At 34.3% G+C, this 20,039-nt stretch overlaps 1 protein-coding gene across 2 annotated transcripts; it reads right to left on the reverse strand.

Annotated features, from left to right (window-relative positions):
- Window positions 1-938: 938 nt before the first annotated feature.
- On the reverse strand, window positions 939-16,098 carry LOC113706403 (cytokinin dehydrogenase 7). Of its 2 annotated transcripts, XM_072063530.1 has the most exons (5): window positions 15,108-16,098; window positions 14,607-14,885; window positions 13,229-13,491; window positions 10,658-10,756; window positions 939-1,753 (listed from the first exon to the last, which is right to left on the reverse strand). In XM_072063530.1, exons 1-5 carry the CDS (start codon window positions 15,798-15,800, stop codon window positions 1,708-1,710), a joined length of 1,380 nt encoding a protein of 459 aa, XP_071919631.1. In that variant the 5' UTR covers window positions 15,801-16,098; the 3' UTR covers window positions 939-1,707. The 2 variants fall into 2 exon arrangements, with proteins under 2 accessions (XP_071919631.1, XP_027084110.1); XM_027228309.2 differs by lacking the exon at window positions 939-1,753 and having other exon boundaries at window positions 10,166-10,756; window positions 15,108-16,096.
- Between the last annotated feature and the right edge of the window lie 3,941 nt (window positions 16,099-20,039).

The raw sequence follows: 20,039 nt of genomic DNA on the forward strand, positions 1-20,039 counted from the left end.
ATTTATTATTACCAATCAAATGTGTTCTTCACCACTAATAAAATCATTATACACGCCAAACCACCAATACTTACATATTTTGGTATCTATTCCCAATTTTTTATTTTTCATTATTATTAAATAGTTTTCTTGAGCCCTTATTGTTTTCAATTTTGGATAGGCCTTAGCAAATTGAAATTTTCAAATGACAAATTGAGTGCTAATTTCATTACCAAATTAGATGGAGATGAAGGTAGTGACAATGATAAAAAATAAAAATTATGGATAAGAAGTGGAATAGGAACTAAATATAAGTTATACTGTTATGATTGTCATGTAAAAAATGTGTTCTTAGTATATATTTATAACTGTATTATATGTTCTATTTTTTATTTACAATTATTGATGCTATTCCTATATAAGAGATAATTTGATTGATTTTGAACTATATGCCAATGGAATATATTGGATATTAATATTGGTAGTGATGGTTTTAGACTATTTTGTATTAAAAATGAGGCAACCATAAAATTGAAATTTAGGGATATTGATAAATATTGTTATATATTAAATAAAATCTAATATTGATATGAAATTGTAAGTAAGTTTTTGGGCATCTGATGTAACATTTATAGTTGATGCAATAGTTTGCATCAGAAACTTTTAAGTAAAAGAGGAACGTCAAAATAAAGATAATTTTTTTTTATAGTGATTTGGATGTTGATGGGTAGGTAATAGTGATAGCAATAAAAGATAACTGAAATAGAGACTGTGAGCCATTTTTTTCTTTACATTTTTGTTATGAATTATAACTCAAGGGTATTATAAAAATTTTGAGAAAAAAATATAGTCTTTTGGGCCTAAAATGTTACCTAAATAGTGAAAATATAAGAGGTAGATGTATTTTTTACAACTTAAGGGGAGATGTCTGTAATTATTAAAATCGTCGGGGGAGGTATGTGAAATCAACCCAATTTTCGAGTTTGCCAAATTGTTCTTTACTTTTTTTAAAAATAATTTATGTATATTTTTTATTTTGACAAAAAATATTTAATTCGTTGAATGTCAGAATCGGAGGGTAATGCCTGTTGGATTTTAAAGAAACAGCCCTACCCCCGACGTCGTTTTCGGAGTGTGAGTGGAGTTTGACTACAGACTTGCAGAGCGGAGACCATTTATTTTCTTCCTCTCAAAATATTTTTTTTGTGTATAATAAATAATTCTTAAATTCTTCTGTCACTGACTCATGCTGCTGTTGTTTCTCATTGACTTGAACTAGGATCAAAACTTAAATAAGGTATATCCTTGATATCTCCAAATCATTAAGAATTCGTGAGTTTTGATTGCACTTCTTTTTGGGCTTTTGTAAAGAGTTAATAATTATAATAAGTTAGTTTTTATTAAAAAAATATAATGTATGTAAAATAAATAATTATTTAAAAATGTGTCGAGAGAACATCCTCTCGTTCTAAAATCACGAAACTCGCGTTTTGGATTAGGCTGTGCAATCTTTTTTTGAATTGACATTAAGATTACGAACAAAACGTTGTAGACGGGATTTATTTGTCAAAGTAATTACTCCTAAAGATTGAACAATGAGATTTCCCTTTTAACACATAGAATTATTTGTCAAGGTAAATACAGATCGAGCACGTTCCTATATATGATGACAGTGTCTAGACCATGACATCAATCAATAATATCGTGTAAATATCATTTTGAAAAACGTTAATCACTAAGAGGAGATTCTATAATCCTTTTGGGTATTATACTCGCAGATTAAATTCATCATTGAACGGTAAAATAAGCATTTAGACATTTGGATGGTAATAATTTAAAGTATATTTAAAATACAAATCACCATCATCATTAAGGAATATACATTGGGAAAATGGTTCCCTGAGAGGAAATAGAAATTTTCGATCCATAGTCATACAAACATCTTTCAAATGCTTATTTGACAACTCATCACTTTAGCTCAAAAAATAAAATTCAACAATAACAATAAAAAGTAAAGTAAAGTAAATAAATTGACTCAAGATGACAGCAAGAACGATTAATATTCTGAGCAGTAGTACATCAGGAGGACATAATAATTATTCAACTGAGTTTATGCTTATGAGCTGTAAAACAACAAGCATTTATTGAACATATTGGGAAGGGATATTTTCCCCGGAAAAAGGAAAAAAAAAAAAAGGCTGGGAAGGAATTAAAATGTTGCGAAGGCCAATGATGATGGTGCGAAGGCCAACCCAACCTGCAACTGGGCTTGGTATCAGTGTTTGTCAATTCACGCGTGTGAGCCCAAATGGCCGAACTGATGAGTGATACATTTGCCTTTTTACGCCCTTTTGTCTTCTATGATGATGTCACATTACAGTATGAAATGACAAGTGTGAAAATATCTATATGTCATCTCCCCAACAGATATATATATTTGTGTGTGTGTCCTTGTAATTAGTTCATGTATGGAACTATTCAATTCATATATTTAAAGCACTAAACTCATGTATCCATATTAATGTTGGTACGTGTATCTTTGTTTTTGTATGGCCTATAAATATGGGGCTCATAGGATGCATTTGTAACCTTGGGAACGTTTGATATGTAAGTGAATAATGTATAAATAGTTTCATATTTCCTCGTCTCTACTCTAATCTCTTTACTTTTAGTATTTTATATTATTAGTTTCACAACGGCATAAGATTTTTACCTTTTTTTCTTTAAAGGCTAAAAATTAAATATTATTCAACTTGTATAAAAAAAAAATACAATTTCAAACTTTTTTTTTTATCTCATATGCATTATAATATTATTATAAACAATTTTTTCTAAATAATCTCCTATCCAAACACATCCTTAGGCATTCCAATAAGAAAGGACATTTTAAATCATACAAAAGCAAAGGAAAATGGAAAACCTTATCTAAAGCCCCATCAATTCTCTATTAAAAAAAATTTCATTCTTTTCACGAGCACATCTCTTAGTCACGTTTTTAACTTACATATATCAAATCGCTACAATACATTTTTCCATAAAAAACCTCTAATACTCTCTCCGTCCTATCTTGATAGTCCTGTTTTCCTTTTTCGTCTGTCCCAAATTATAGTCCACTTTCTAATTGAAGAATATAGTTGTCTTTTAATTTTTCTAAAATACCCTTATTCAATATAAGTTGTTATTACTATAAATTACCTTATTTAATATATATATATTGTTAGTATTGAATGTAACCTACCCCATTTAATGCATTTAGATTTTTCAAAACATATTGATACTATATGAAAAGTCAACTTTATTTAATGTAAAGGTATTTTAGAAAAATAGCAATCTAAATTTGTTTTTCCAACAAAGTTAACTTTTTTTTTTTTTAAACTGTGTGAAAAAAAACTAGGACTATTAAAACGGGACAGAGAGAGTAATAACAATCCCAACTGGTTAAGACTACGTTCTGCTGGTGAAAATATTGAATCAAAAACCCCCCTCGTAAGATTCTTGGTTCGACTTTTAAATCTAAACCTTACCCTTTTCTCCTTTTCTTATCTACCAAGAGACTCAATCCAACAGTTGGTAATCAGAAAAAGAAATAGTCCTATGACAAAAGCATAAAGCAACATTTGTGCGGCCGCTCAACCTGAAAGTAGTAACTCCCAATCAGCACACGTTGTCGTTAATATTGAGGTTAAGATTCAGGCGCAAAGAATGGTGGTGTGATCCATTGTCTGAGCTTTGTTTCTCAATTAATTAACAACCTTAGTTAGTGCTTCAAAAAAAATGATTAGCGGCAGGCTAACCATTGTAATTAATACTTGGTGTCTGGCCCCCCCGGGATGAAACATGTGGGGTCCAGCAACCCGATCAACGGCTGTAGCAAAATGTTTAAAGTTGATCATGCGGTCCAACAAATCCTTGACAATGTGAAACTGATCTGACTACTTCACAGTACGTGGCCGACAGTTGACTACGAGTTTACACATTTCGACTATGTAACCGGAGACTTAAAAAGGAAGAACTGTTTTTTTTTTTTTTTTGCTTCTTTTTTTTTTCAGTTAGTTAATTAAATCTAATCTCAAAATTAATCCCAAAAACTGGCAACTCTTGAGGCAAACCTGAGAACTTAATTATCCAATCCCCCAACCCTGAAGAAACGACGTGGGGCTTAATTGTTTTTTTTGGCTTCTTCGGCCCCTCATTTTTTTAAACATAAAAAAAAAACTCATCTTTATTTTACGGATTTATCCACTGTAGTTGGCTTGCAATATTCATTATTGCGAGAGATTTTTTTTTGTGGTCAGTTGTTACATATCTACAATTACTATTAACTTACCGGGAGAGGAGGGTTGAACTACATTATTAAAAATTCAGAGGAAACTAAATAATCATGGGACCAGACGAGTAGAGATCGTCACATATCTATAATTACTATTAAATTACAAGGAGGGGACATGTTGAACTGGATTATTAGAAATTCGAAGAAAACTAAACCATCATGAAAATAGACAGATGCAGGGATAGGTTAAATTGGAGTGTTAGAAATTCGGAGGAAGCTAAACTATCATGAAATCAATCAGACGAGCAACGCAGCATGGACTTGCTGGATTTAAGAAAAAGTCATATTGAGTAGTGATTATATAAGACAAGACTTGAACCTTTAATCTTCCACTTGCAAAGGCACTAGGTGCCTTGTGGTTTGTTGCGAGAGAGATATAGAAACGTTTGATTTGAACTTTTCTATATATTTTTTTTTATCAACACAGGGGTGTCCGAGTCAATCTTTACGGGACCCAACTAATCCTCAGCGTTTGAATTGAACTTTTCTACTCCATGCTTCATTTTTCCAACTGTCGTTCCATTGCCTAAATACTTGTAATCCTCAAATTCAAATTCATTAATTCAATGACGGTCCCTTTTCTGGCAGGTTAACAGTCAAAGTTTTATTCCAAGGTCTTAGCTCAAGTTTGATTAGGTGTGATTCAAAAATAATTTGAAACAAATTATTAAAAAAATAATTTGAAACAATGTAAAAAATGAAAATATTTACTTTGGTTGTATACTATATAATAGATTGAAATTTTCCCTATTATTGCTTAAGGTAGTCCTATATTTCATTCTATAAATTTCCCTTTTAATGCTTTTGGTTGAATAGAGCTGCAAAAATATATTACCATCATTTGTTGAAATCCTTATCATCTTCATGCCAAAATCCTTATCATCTTCATGCCAACTGGTAAGGCTGTGATCAGGAAAAACATCACCAGTTCAGTTATACTAGTCCAGATATAAGCAAACTGCAAGCCCAAAATGGAGCTGGAAAGACTGTAACAAATGAAAAGTAGTGGGCTTTTGTTAGGAGGGAATATCTTGTCCTGGGCTGTGTTGTTCCACATTGTTGAGGTTCAATTCTAAAGCGGTTCTTTTTCTAGGATGCTTTGACAAAGTTCAACAAACCCAGTGGACTGACTATGTCCACTGTTCTTCTATTATTAATCACTGGGCCAATGGCTCAGTGGCTACCAGGAAGGGACTTAAATCTCTCCTTGAGCTGTAGGTGTAACATAACACTCCCTTGGTCTAATTGGATCTGTATACTCACTAGCCCATACCACAGTTTCTTTAGGCTCCCTCTCTCTCCTAGATTAGGATAAAATAGGCTATACAAATGTATCGTTGCTGAAAAAAAAAAGAAAAGAAAATGTAGCTTGGCCCCTTCTAGTTCTTGCTTCGGAATGATGTGGTGAATAAATAAACTTTGGATAGTTTATTTACATTTGGTTCATGAAATGACAAAAGATTCTATTATTATTATTATTATTAATTTTCGAATAAAAATAATGATTTCATTCGTGAGATTTACACTAATGATTAAAAATACATTATTATACATATGATAAAAACGACAGAGTCAAAGGATTTGCACATGCACTAGATCTGAGAAAATAAATAAATAGTATGTTATAAATCTCCAATCTATTCCAAATGATAATGATGTCTTTGAATCTAATGAACATCTGTGCATGCCTTTTCTCTCTAAATCTATCATTTAACTGCTTAAAACCTATATATCAAATTGAGATCTGACAAAATTGATTTTAAAGAAAAATTTTTTGAATTTGATAGACAAAATTGATTTTAAAGAAAAAATTTTTGAATTTGATAGACAAATTTGAAGAAAATAAACTAAGATTTGGCAAAGAAAGCTCTCATCAGAAATCCTAAAAGAGAATAAACTCTCGTCAAAAAAACAAAAAAACTCAGGAACAGAAAATATCTTTCACTAAAAAATTTATAAGAGATTACATTACAAAAAAAAAAAAAAAAAATCATTAGGTGTGAGAGGAAGACCAAATGGCCTTCTTCCTCCCATGACATCTTCCGTGTCATCTTCTTCTTCTTCTTCTTCTTTTGTTTCTATTTTGTCACAATGACAGATTTCTTGTCTATTGTTCAGGTTGAAAACATGCAACAAAAGTCGTCTTGCCAATAATCATGCTTAGAATTTCTACGAAAGAGCAAAAATATTAAAGGGATCTCAAAAGATAAGATCGTCTTCCTGGGCTTAACTGGGTTACCTCTCAGGTGGTGCTTGGCCTGCTTCTTTCTAGATAGAATGCTTCTGTTCTTTTGGTGCATTTGTTTTTTTTTTTTTGGGTAATATAGCCCCAGCCGGACGACACCTGTTTCCACTTCTCGCTGAAGCATTCGACTCCAAACTAATTAGTGCAATAGTTTGTTTTATACTGTGGACTTGTTTTCGATTGATTATTTTAGCTAATTATAGATTCTCATTTTCAATAATCAGTTTTTGCGATATTCTCGATTACTTTTGTATTCTGATGATAGATTTTCTTGATGACGAAAAAAGTTAAAATTTATAATCATTCAAAGAGTAGCTTCTGTTGATTCTTAATTAGTTTCTATAATCAGATTCTACATAATCCAAAGCAACTGAGAACAAGGCTTATGATAGCATATCTTAATTACGTGGTACAAATCTTGGGGGAAAAAAAAAAAAGAGGCAGCAACATCCACAATAAATTGTCGGATGCGCACATGAAATCTTGTGCATATCAGACTGTATATGTGAAACTAAATCAAAGACACAGTAATTGCTAAAGATGTGCACAAACAACAAATAATACACTAAGCTCACTCTAGTTGTTGGACGACATGTTTGACAAAGAACCAGGAAAGGCATACTGATTAATGCAGCTGTTTAATATTATACTATAGCTAATTTGTTACTTTGTTTGCTTTTATCCTGAAAAGATGGTAAAGGTAGTCTTTCGATATCTTTTGTTTCGGCAAAAAGGCTGTTAACTTAAGTAGCGACAAGTCATAAGGATGAATAAGAATAACCAGTTAGACCGCAGTGTATGTTGGTCACTAGTCTTCTAAGGCTCATAGTTGGATAGATCAATTTTCAAAGATCTAACGGTTTAGACTGTGTCATACGATCTCATCAAACAGTGTGACATAATTTAAAAATTTGAGTTTTTGAAAATCGAATCTACCAAATTTTAAACGTTTTTTAGAAATGATTTTGTTTAGGTATGATAGTAGTCAGGCAAAAGAAATAGCCCACGTTCACTATTTAAATACATATGAATACAAACCAACTCAGGCTAGCTGACTTGGCTATCCATCCCTGGATATAGGTCGAGAAATCAAATGTCTTAACTTGTACTCTTATTTAAACTTTACTGAAAAATTTTGGTTGAAATGGTGCACAAGGCATTCATCTTATCTGTTGGCGGTTCAATTCCCTTTGAGTTTTCATTGACCCCTTCTCCCTTAATACATATTAGGAATAGATCGAACATGCATGGCTTCTAGACCTATGATTCCTTCTTCATCAATTGATGATATGATAGTAATAAATATAGTTCACTGATTCTACCTTTGGACGATGTTTGTCCCATTGGTAAAGGCAGCCATAATATAACATGGAAAAGGGTAGCCAAATTATAGCAATTAGGCCGATTTGAAGCAATGATGATGCTATGGTAGACAGTTTTTCCGTTCAGTACAGAAGGGATTTGGTTGTAATCGCCTTTTGAGAATGATTTGCGGTGCACGGGCAAAAAAAAAATTGCTTTGTTCTTCTTTTTCTTCTAAGAGTAAACTAAAACGCAACCCTATACCTAACTGATACTTGTTAGATATATAGCTATATATTAACAGGTTGATCTTTCTAAGCGGATTACATCCAGTTGTTTCTCATTATAAGTAGTTATAAAGATAAAATGTGATTAGATGATGAGGGTAAAAATTAAATTTTTTTTTGGTAAGCATAAAGTTTGAAGTTCAAAAAATGATCAAAATTTTTTACCCCAATTGCTACTTCTCTGAATTTATATATCACACAGATGTTAACAGAAATATTTTTACAGAAATATTCACAACTGTTTGCTTATATTTCAGTTAATAATACCCTTATTACTCTGTCCAATTTAATCAAACCATTAAATACCCCTATCACACATTGACTGAAACTCGATGATATTTATTTACCTAATCAACACTTTGTGTTGAGAAGGATGAGGAATCGAATCCTCAAATCTAGCTAGTTCTTAAAAGTCCTTATCAATTCCACTTCAACAGAATCAAAGCACAGAATTCGATAGCCAAACTGCATATGGCAAGAATTTTCTCGTACATTTGCAGACTGAAAATTTAAAGAAACTTTTTTTAAGCCCACAGGATTAGAAGAAGCACGTCCATGCATGGCAGTGGCACAGATACCAGGGGTCGTATCTGATTACTTTGCATGGGATTGAACGAAGAGGGTCGTCTCATTGGTTGGTACATCTTACAAGAAATCATGATCTGATCATTGCCCTTCCAAAAGTAACTCCATCGATCTCCCACCACCACCCTATTCAGACTTTTCCCTACTTTTTATGATAAAAGTGAAAGGGAAAAGAAAAAAAAGGAAAAAAAAAAAAGAAAGAAAGAAAGGAAAAAATAGACGGGATGAACTAAACGAATTAAGGGTCAAGGGATGTTGAACCCAAGTAGATTTGTTTTTTTGCATGGAACAAAAACCAAGCATAACCCGAGAAAGGAAAGAACCAAATCGTCTAGAAAAGCTAAAGCTTTTGTCACGTTGTTCTTTTGCATGAAAAGGGAATCTGATGCCTTGATTAGAAGAAGCTTTATATATATATATATGATGTACATTTTTAATCTGTTCATGCATGTTGGTATGAGCTTTTCTTTATTGTAATTTGGATTGGATGGGAACTAATCAGGTTGAAGAGGAAATGGATTGCCCGATGATTTCCAGGTTAGAATTGGAGTTTGTTCGAAGGTGAATGGAATCAAATACCAAAAGCGGCTCCTCTATTTTATAAGACAGTACAGTACGTTAACCTATAAAGGCAACGAAAAAGAGAACAATTCCAACACCCCCTCGATCCCTGTCAAAAAATGAGAGAAAGAAGAAAAAAGCTTATGGCATTTTATTTACGGAGCATGATACTAACTATTATTACTTTATCTATGGATAATGATGTGGTGATTTTGTTCTAGCAGCATTGTCATTCAATTCTACAGTTAGTTGATATTTATAAATCTGTTCTATCAAAACTGCATTAAAGAAAATAAATATGGGGATGGTTTTAAGGATTGATGCTCCCATTCGCCTCCAAAAGTGTATGATGGGATGTTATTACTCCAAATCTCTATTGGTCTATTTGGCTCCCCTGTTTTAGGGGTATCTTAAGAAGATCAAAGTTTTGGTAAAACACCATCTACAACAATAGTACTTTATAAAAGTGTCAGAAGTTTTTTTTTGGAGATAAGTTGGAGGTTTTAGTTACATTCTCTTCCACTTTATCACCCAATTCAACTCTCTCCTCTCAAAAGTTCTACAAAAAAAACAAAAATAGACGTTTTTTTTTTGCGTGTTTTAGACAAAAACCCAAAAAAAAGACGTCATTCTAACAGCCCCTGTATTCTGCTGGGATGAATTGATCGTGGGAACAATTTTTTGGTGACACATATCGATTGAGTTGAATTGCTATAGTTACGAGATAATTCTTCATATGTAGCATAATGCATGATGCCATGCAAAGGATACAGATATAATTAGGGCTGTTAATTTTTCAGCAGATGGCACAGTAAACCATCTTTGTACGTACCACCACATATCTATTGGTTTTCTACTTTGAATCAGCACACATAATTCAGCAATCCAGTACTCAGATTTTGGAAAATTATTGAGAAGGTAACACGTACGATACCTTTTCTCTCTGAAAATATTCATTTACATTGATGATGACGACTACATCTTAATCAATAGCAATGAACAAATGAAATCGAAAGAAAAACTGGTAAACAGAAGAAGAGTCAGAAAACAACAAATGAAGGGCTGGTAATGGTATATAGGTTGGTGATGAAAATGAATCATCCCATGCACCACTAGGACTGATGATGATGATGATGATGATGATGATGATGATGATGATGATGATTCCTGGGGAAAATCTTCTGTCCAGGAGCAAGTATTGCCAGGGGATCGAAACAGGCTTTTCTGTCCTTGAATCTAGTCCATTGATCTCCAAAATGTTGCTCCCACTCGTCTTGGGACTTGTAATGAGGGAGATACAGCTTGAAGTCCAATCCTTTTCTGGTACAACAGTGGAGGATTCTACGGTTCTGGGCAACCAAATCTTCTGCAGGTGGTCCTTTTGGATAGGGAAGACTAAAACGTAGCAACGCCACTAAATAGAAGATATCTCCTTCGGGCAATACAACAGAAGCACGGCTATCCCACCTAATCAATTGTGTTCAATTGAAGCCAAAATAATTAAAAATTTATTTTATTTTTTTAAATTCACAACATGAACAAAAGAATGTCACAGTTCCATTCAATTTTTTTTTTTTTTAAAAAAAAAAAGAAGGAAGAAGAAGAATAAATTTAGAGTAGGACATGGTAACGGTCCATAAAAGCGAATTTTAATAGGATGCTAACTATTGGTCCATGTCTACTGGAAATATAGCAAGTTAGACACAAATTATTAGCGTGCACGATTGCCAATTGTGACATCAATGCAATTTAGTAGTAGTATTTCAATGCAAATAACAAGTACTACCTACTACTTCTAGACACGGCTACATGCCACGTCATTGTTCCTGATTTTGCCACTATTTAATAGACTCGCGTGGCAAAACATCCCTTTTGAAGTTCCTTTCTATCAACTTAAAATCTAGTATAAAGCATGAAAACACCTTCATCGTAATTTTGCAATCCACCTAGGTTATCTCATATAGAAACACATCACATCAAAAAAAAAAATATCTCAAATAACTTACAATTCAGACGTTGAGCTTTTTTTTTTTTTTTTTTCTTTTTCCCCCTAGGGTGTAACAAAAATGGTTACCATAATCTTTACCATGTACGGGCGACGAATCCAACATCATCCATTGGTTGGATCACCGTATTTTTTTTTTAATCAAATCTTTGTCCTAAAGAACTCTCCATGCCTTTGCTTTAAATTTTCTTCACACACATTAGTACCCTTACTAGCTTTTAATCTAGTACAACAATTCTGGCATTCATTCTTTGAATGCCATTGAAACACAAAAAAAATTTCATGATTGAAAAATATTCTTTTTTTTTTTTTTGTTTTTGGGGGGGGGGGGGGGGAAGACAAAAGTACTACAGAAGAAGAAAGAAGAAAACAGTGACGGTGAATCATGGAGGGGACAAAGAAATGGTAAGCATTGAGGTGGAGTGCAGCAATAGGTGAGCATGTTAAAATGGTGGGTCCACAAAGGAGAGGGACTGGGCACTTAATAATAATAATCAGTGATAGGGACCCATATTATTATAAAAAAATAATAAAATAAAATAAATAAAAGGGCAAAAAACCCGCCCTAGCCACAAAATCTTAACCACCCGATTTAAGACGTTCAGCAAAATAGTCAGCATATCAATAATAATCAAAGGGTACAGTAGGGTCATGCCACGTCAGCGACGTAACCCCACACCTCGATGGCCATGTGTCCATCATATGCTGCTGCGGTAAATCAGTGGAGTTAAACACATGGACCTTGTGAGGCCTCCACGTGGACTCCATGCACTTTACCAGCTGCTGGCTGGTGACAGCAATGAGAATAAACCTTTGATTTGCTTGTGACATTAACATGTGATAAACGCTCCTAAAAAGCTTAAATAAAATTAAGTTTCAACGTACATACGATGTAAAAGGAAGTTGGACTTCCACCATAAAACTGATTAATAATGAATGGAGTGGTTCAATATCTTTTATATATTATTATAAAAATTGATGAAATATCAATGTAAGGTATTCTACTACTGACAGTAATACGCAAGAGAATTCAAAAAAAGTTCCACCGTTAATTTCTCAAGTGCCCACGACGAGGAGAATGACCTTTATATATACACACGTGTAAAAGAATGAATGGAGTGGGTCAATATCTTTTATATATTATTATAAAAACTGATGAAATATCAATGTGAGATATTCTACTACTGACAGTAATACGCAAGAGAATTCAAAAAAAGTTCCACCGTTAATTTCTCAAGTGCCCACGACGAGGAAAATGACCTTTCAACATCCATACATGGTAAAAAGAAGTTGAACGGCCATCTCAAAACTAATTAGTAATGAATGGAGTGGTCCAACATCTTTTATATATATGATTATAAAAATTTATGAAATATCAATATGAGATATTCTACTACTGACAATAATACGCAAGAGAATTCAAAAAAAGTTCCACCGTTAATTTCTTAAGTGTCGACGACGAGGAGAATGACCTTTCAACACACATACATGTAAAAGAAGTTGGATTTTCATCTCAAAACTAATTAGTAATGAATGGAGTGGTCTAGCACCTTATATATATATATGATTATTATAAAATTTTATGAAATATCAATGTGAGATATTCTACTACTGACAATAATACGCAAGAGAATTCAAAAAAAGTTCCACCGTTAATTTCTCAAGTGTCGACGACGAGGAGAATGACCTTTCAACACACATGTGTAAAAGAAGTTGGATTTTCATCTCAAAACTAATTAGTAATGAATGGAATGGTCCAACATCTTTTATATATATGATTATTATAAAACTTTATGAAATATCAATGTGAGATATTCTACTGCTGACAGTAATACTATGCAAGAGAATTCAAAAAAGTGTAGAAGCAGTCCGCACCCACTCAAATTGAAGTTGGCCAAGTAAGTAAGTAAGTGAAATTAGTAGGAAGGGCTTACTTGGAGCGGAGGAGAGGATAGACCAAGATTGGGCCACCAATTCCGTGCTGCAAAATGGTGTTAAAGACCAAACGATCAAAATCGGCAATGTCCCTTTTGGAGACAAAGAGGTTGAGCCAGGGATGAGGGGCGTCCCAAATGCCATTGGCCTTAGCCTGCTGCTCTGCAACCTTGACACGAGACAGAAACTCCACGTATTTCAGGTCCACTTCGAACCTCAATTTCTTGCAGAATCTCAGCTGTCCAAGCAATCTATCCACCACCTGCCCCAAAAAATTAAATTTTTTTCATAATAAAAAGAAAAAAACAAAAAATTAGTAATTGAAAGTGATCCGGGGGGGGGGGGGGGGGCTCATTTGATTACAGAGTATATGCCATATTTTGATAGGGAAAATATGTTGGCAATTTGTGAAAGAGAAAGCAATGGTGACGGATTTTGATGAGAAGGGGGACCAGACAACGAACGTCAGTGAAATCTCTAGTGATCGCTCAGCAATAGGACACAGCTTGGTGACGCTAACGTTTCTGTTTGTTTTTGTTCTTGTTCTCGCCCGCTCCTGACAAAGGCCACGTCAGAAGAAGGGAGAAAGGGGAAAGCACGGTGTCGATTTCGTAATAATGTCCCGATTGTGTGCCCACTTTTTCCACACGTTGATGGTGTCAGAAAATCCAATGGAAGATACATTACACATTTTACACTAATCGTTGAGTCAGTTTCATATCCCGAATACTAATTCAGATTGGATTCTCGTGTCGTCCTCCACTTGCGCCACCGGAGCCGCCGCCGTCCACCACCAAGCCACCTTCCCCCACGCCGTGCTGCTTCCCACACGTGGCGCCAAATCACTCCGGATTTTTTTTTTTTTTTTGACAAAAACTCTTTTGACTTTTTCACTGTCCGGCCCTGTAGGAGTGGGACCCATCTTCCTGAACCATCACGGTCAACCAGTATAATACTGCGGGCCCTTTTAGCATCCGCCTAGGTCAAAGCTAAGTCTCCTTACCCGGACCACCCCCCAATTGGCGGCCTACGGTTTCTGTTCGGATCCTCCGGCCCCGCCCACATCCCCCACAATTGTGTATTACATAGAACAAAAAATAAAAAAAGGAAAAGAATTCTGCAATTTTTTAAAATTTTTAGCTCAAGAAGAGATTCTAAATCTTACAAAAGAAAAGAAAAATGCTAAACATTGAAACCATGGAACGAACAAATCAGAGACGTTACCGTCACCATGATAATTCGAATGTGTTTAGTGCGTAAATGCAGAGGAGAAAAGAAAAAGACAGAATAGTTAATAAATGCAAGAATAAATAAATAAAGCTTAAAATGATATCAATCATTAATTAAAACAAACAAAAAAAGGGACTGAAAGCTTACCAAATTAACAGAGGAGGGGCGGTCATTTTCCCGGTGATGCAAGACAAGTTCAAGGCAGTAGAGCACCGGGCCAGCGGAGGTTGGGATACCGGCGGGGTCAAACGGGTGGTTCGGATCCAACGGTACAGATGGCCACCCGTTGACCGGGTCATCACTGTTCACGAATACAAACCCTTCCACGTAGTCGAACGATTCACCCCCCTCCTCCTGACTCACCAGCAACTCAGCGTCCCGAGTGAACTCGCTAAACTCGCTGTACACCACCCTTATCCATCTAACCTAACAATCCAAAAAAACAAAAAATCCTAAAATTATTAGTAATCATTAGCAACAAAAATAAATCTACGATGCAGTCCCAAAAGAAAAAAGAAAAGAAAAAAAAAAATCCAGCAATCATATCAAAATCTGAAAAAAAATGTACTTATTTATATAAAAAAACGAATATTAATAATACTCCATTTGTGGAAAAAAAAGAGAGGGAAGAAAAAAACAACTACCAACCATTTGTGGAGAGGGCTGGAGTAAAACCCGAGCTCTGGTGATAATACCAAACTGGCCAAGTCCGCCGAGAACGCTGAAGAAAAGCTGCGAATTTTCATTTCTGCTACACGTTACAATTTCACCTTTGCCTGTAACGACCTCCAATTCCGTCACGTTTTCGGTTTGAGGCCCATACCGGAAAGCCTGGCCACTGACGCCGGCGTTGGACAGCGTTCCCCCCACCGTTAAATCAAGATAGTCAGTCCAGGACCGGGGAGCCAACCCGAAGGGAACGCAGCGTTTCAAGACGTCAGCCCACAATGCCCCACCGCCCACGTCAGCACACGGAGGGTGGCGGCGGACCTCAATTTTGTTATAGCTCTCCATTGATTTCATGTCGATAACGAGGCCTCTGTCGGCCATGGCTTGGCCGTTAATGGAATGGCCGTTGCCTCTGGCGGCCACCGTTAAATTGGGTAAGCGTGACGCCAGCTTGATGACCTTAGCAATATCTTCGGCGCCGGCGGGTCTTATAACTGCTAACGGCTTCGTTATCTGCATGCCGCCAAAATCTTTACTGGCTGAGCCAGTAGGGCCGTAGTCGATGCTGCCCTGGAGTTGCAAGTCTTCTAAACTGTTCCGGAGGAGTGAGACGTCGTCGTCTTCATTGTTGTTTGGTTCTGGTATTGAAACTCGTTCCAAGTAGGCAATCATGGTGGTTTCCTTTTTCCGGGGGGCAGTGGGGGTTTGAACTGGGAAAAAAGCTCTGTTTATTCTGGGAATGGGTTGGAGAGAAGGGGGAGGGGGGGTTTAAATAGCGGCGAGGGTAGGGAAAAACATTTTTTTTCCCCCGGAAATATGAAAACCGGGATTAATTGTTATGGAAGGAAAACTGAATTTAAAAATAGAAAGTGGGAGAATTGAGAGAATTTAAATTGACGTCATAAGAAAGATGGAAAGAAGAGGGGTTAAGGGGTTGACGCAGGGATCCTATCGCCTTTCTCGATTGTCTGCCACTTCTACTATAGTTAAGTATTGAAGTAGTAATGTTTATTTATTTATTTGGATTTTTGGTAAGAAATGATATTATACTAGGAAGGATTCTATGTGGTCCACCTTGCGAGCTTACCATGAATTATTCTTTTATTGCAAATATTTTTCTCACATTGATAATATAAATATTTGCGATTTTTGATGCATAACGTGTGTGAAAGGTTTAGAATTTATATTAAAATTAATTGAGATGTAGTATTAACAGCACGTCTAGTATTCACCTAATCTATCATATATATATATACACATATTAATAATTATTATCATCTGTTATATTTATATACTTTCCATGTTTAATCTTACCTACTCTCCCTTGCATTTATATCCTCTCCTACATTTATATACTTTACATGTTTAATTTTACCTATTCTCCCTTACATTTATTTACTAATAGTAATTATTATCGTCTCTTGGATTTATATATTTTCCCTGTTTAATCTTACCTACACTCTCTTGCATTTATGTACAAATAATAATTATGATCCTCTCTTTTTTCTTATTTAATATTACCTATTCTCACTTCTATTTATTTACTTTCTCTAATTAATATAACGGGTGCCCCATCATACAAACCGTATCCTCGCTACAAACAAGAGATCATCTCAATTAGGCAAGCTTATAAATTGCATGTTGCAAAAAATTCTTTTTCTTTTTAGAATGATGTCTTCATGCTAGACCTTGGAGTCTGGACATGCTTTGCTTTGTTTCCTATTTCAGTCCCTCCATTTATGGCAATTCAATACATTTCAAGGTTCATCTGCATTAAAGGCGTAATACGAAACTGCTGTTTCAGTGCCGTGTGACAAAAGGGTCTATTCTCTAAGCAATTAAAAGATTTGGTAATTGTATGTATATTCACATCAAATTATGCTCTCTTAACCAACATTTTAAGTGATTAATATTCTTATATAGGTTCAACCTGCATTATATACTTCACCTTATAAAAAAATGTAGAAAGCTTGCTGATCAAATTCAAGACTGAAATATGAAATTTGGAAATTGAAATTTAAACCCTCCAAATATTAATTTGCAGATTTCATAAAGTGATCCTAGTACGTTTGATAGTCAGTTGAACTTGAGAATTGAACTTAAACATTTTATTCCATGTATATTAATTATATAGTTCAATAACAAGCATATGTTTTATAATGATGCTAAATTGATTAATGAAATGTTATATCTTAACGGTAATAGATTGTATACTAAAATTAAAAATGTGCATGCATGTATGAGAGAGGGAGAGAAGCATTCGTATTATGCTTGTCCATGAATTTAACAAATTAACTCATTAATTGATTATACACTTTTAATGTATTTAGATGTAGGATAATGTGCAGAAAAAAAACACATAATACTCAAAATGTGCTCAACGAATAACTAATTACAAGTTTAACTACTATGACTAATCTTTCCATAAAGCAAGTTTAGCTCTTTAAGGCCATGAGCAGAAGAGCTGGGTGAGAAATGCAATTGAAAAAGAAAAAAATTGTTTCAAATTATAAATCTTGAACAAATTATCATATGTTGGTATTTTTGGTTAATTACTAGAAGATTTTTAGAAATTTGGTTCTGAATTTACAACTTCCTACGTAAAAATTACAAGCAACATTGGTTATACCTGTTTTCATACATAAAATTATCAGGTTATGTACTTAAAAGCATTTTTTTAGTGCTTGAAGTTGTGCTTTTTATTGATGGATCCACTTAATTTAAAGAAAATAAATTCTTGACTGTGAGTTACACAATTATTACTTATAGACACTGATGAATTTGAGTTGAATTTTTATATATGCACTTTTTTTTTTTTTGCCAGAGATTAAAAAAAGGTCAGAAAGACAAACATAGATGTATACTTATACAAGCTATATAGTACTAATGTGTATTGCGTTATTAAGAGTTATGATAATTAGAGACTCTATAATTGAGTTTCTTTTTATTAAATCTTAACCTGGTAAATGTTCATAGTATTTTTACTTCATTTCTTTATTTTTTTGGTGTGTTTATATTGTTAGTTCAGGTTTCTATTTCATGAAATTTTATGAAACTATAAAGGAGTAACGTAACATGACAACAAACATGCTTACAAATTTTATGGTATGATTCCTTAATCCTTATCCACCCCTTCTACCAACTATAGAGCAGCACCGACTCAATGATGAGGAGCATAAAGACATAATGTTGGGGGAAGTTGGAAAGAAGCAATAAACTTTATTTTCTTAATTACTTTCCCCAAATTCATAATTCATAAAAACCTAATGCTGTTGGGGGAAAGTTGAAAAAGCTAAAACAATTTTTGTTCTTCTTAGTTTACATTGCAACCAACTGAATGGTGCGTCTGAAAGCTGAAAGCTGTTAGTACAATACTTTACTTTGTAAGGCTTAAATTAAACGGCATTTTGTCTGGTTCTTTCATATTCTATGTTGTCCCTGTGATCAAACTTCATGAGAGAATAGGTTTTTACACAGCAGCATGATCAGTGACAGTAACCGGAGTACTGGAGTACAAATTAGCCTTGTGGTTGTCAAGAGAAGCCAAAGCACTTACTTTTTATTTCATTTTATTTTTTTTTTGTTGTTGATAGTGGATATCAATCTGGTCGAGTTTTATAAGTTTTTTTTTTTTGAGAAAAAAGATTGGGGTGAATTTGACTCTAATCATTACCATGGGTCAGAAGATGCTCTTAAAATCATCGGCCGTTTACAGAGATTTTTACAGATAGTCTACTAACATAGCCTTTACACTGACATCGATCGGTAGTGTAATTTTAATACACGACTTTTTGTAAGAAAGTTTTCTGTTCTTACTAACTGAATCAACTTGTATTGGCGTCGAGTTCTATGAATGATATTACCGTTTTCAACTTCAAACTTTTAATTTCTTCCGGTGGAAGAAATCTCTTGTATATGATCACAAAAGAAAAATAGAGGTTACTTTTCTATCTTTACTTTTCGTTTGATAGAAGAGTGGAGGCTTCCATGAAATTATTTGCACGTCTAAGTGATACAACTACTCAAATGATGGGATGATTATCCTTATATTTTCAACATTTCATTTAATTTCCTGCGATCCAATTAATGATAGTTTAAGAAAGACTATCATTGTCCATCTCAGGGACATCAAACTAGTAACAGAATCATTGTTCTCTTGCTTTTTCAAGGATTTACTATTTCATTAAGCTAAAAAGTATCGCTTTAGTTTCATTTCATAATGGATTACACCAGTGGACTACGTATGGTCCTCCCAATGAAATTATTCGGCTTGGCCTTTCTTTTGTTTCTTCTTGGTCACTTTTATCTGAAAAGGACCAACATGATAAGTTAGACTTGCTAGTATGTGGCTCATGCAGTTGGTACTTTGATAAAACTTACATTCTCAAATCATTGATGTTATGTTCATTGAATCTCAAATGCTTGTAGTCTCAAATCAATGTTATGTTCATCTAATCTCAAATGCTGTTCAGATTTTGACACTTTAAAATATTTTCTCTAGTATATATATTTTTTCAAAGAAAAAAAAATTCCCATGACAATTTACATCACTACCATGTAATGTAAACCGTCCGAGGTACAACATGGGATTGAAGCCATATCGCAATCTCTTACTGATAAGCAAACCCCACAACTAAAAGACGCATGAAGGACCCAGATATTGGAGAATCCGAGGCCTGACCTGATTGAACCTTCACACGAGCTATACAGTTTTCCACAAGATGCCAAGATATTGAGGATCCTGCAACTGTGCTAAGGAGGAGCAATGTTAAGGTACTTGCAGAATTTAGGGAAAGTTGGGTCATCTTTTCACGTTTTGTATAGTAAAATTTGCCAAAAGAGAATAAATGCTTACAGCTTTACAAGTTTTTAGGTACCATATGCAGAAGCGCAACTTCTTATCTAGGATCA

Source organism: Coffea arabica, chromosome 8c (genome assembly GCF_036785885.1).
Source record: "Coffea arabica cultivar ET-39 chromosome 8c, Coffea Arabica ET-39 HiFi, whole genome shotgun sequence".
Lineage (NCBI taxonomy): Eukaryota > Viridiplantae > Streptophyta > Magnoliopsida > Gentianales > Rubiaceae > Coffea > Coffea arabica.

Coding starts and splice junctions, on each gene's coding strand:
- LOC113706403 (XM_027228309.2), bottom strand. CDS start 15,800: ATGATTGCCTACTTGGAACGAGTTTCAATACCAGAACCAAACAACAAT. Junction 14,886..15,107: donor TCCAGCCCTCTCCACAAATG/GTTGGTAGTTGT, acceptor TTGGATTGTTAG/GTTAGATGGATAAGGGTGGT. Junction 13,492..14,606: donor GCCCCTCCTCTGTTAATTTG/GTAAGCTTTCAG, acceptor TTTTTGGGGCAG/GTGGTGGATAGATTGCTTGG.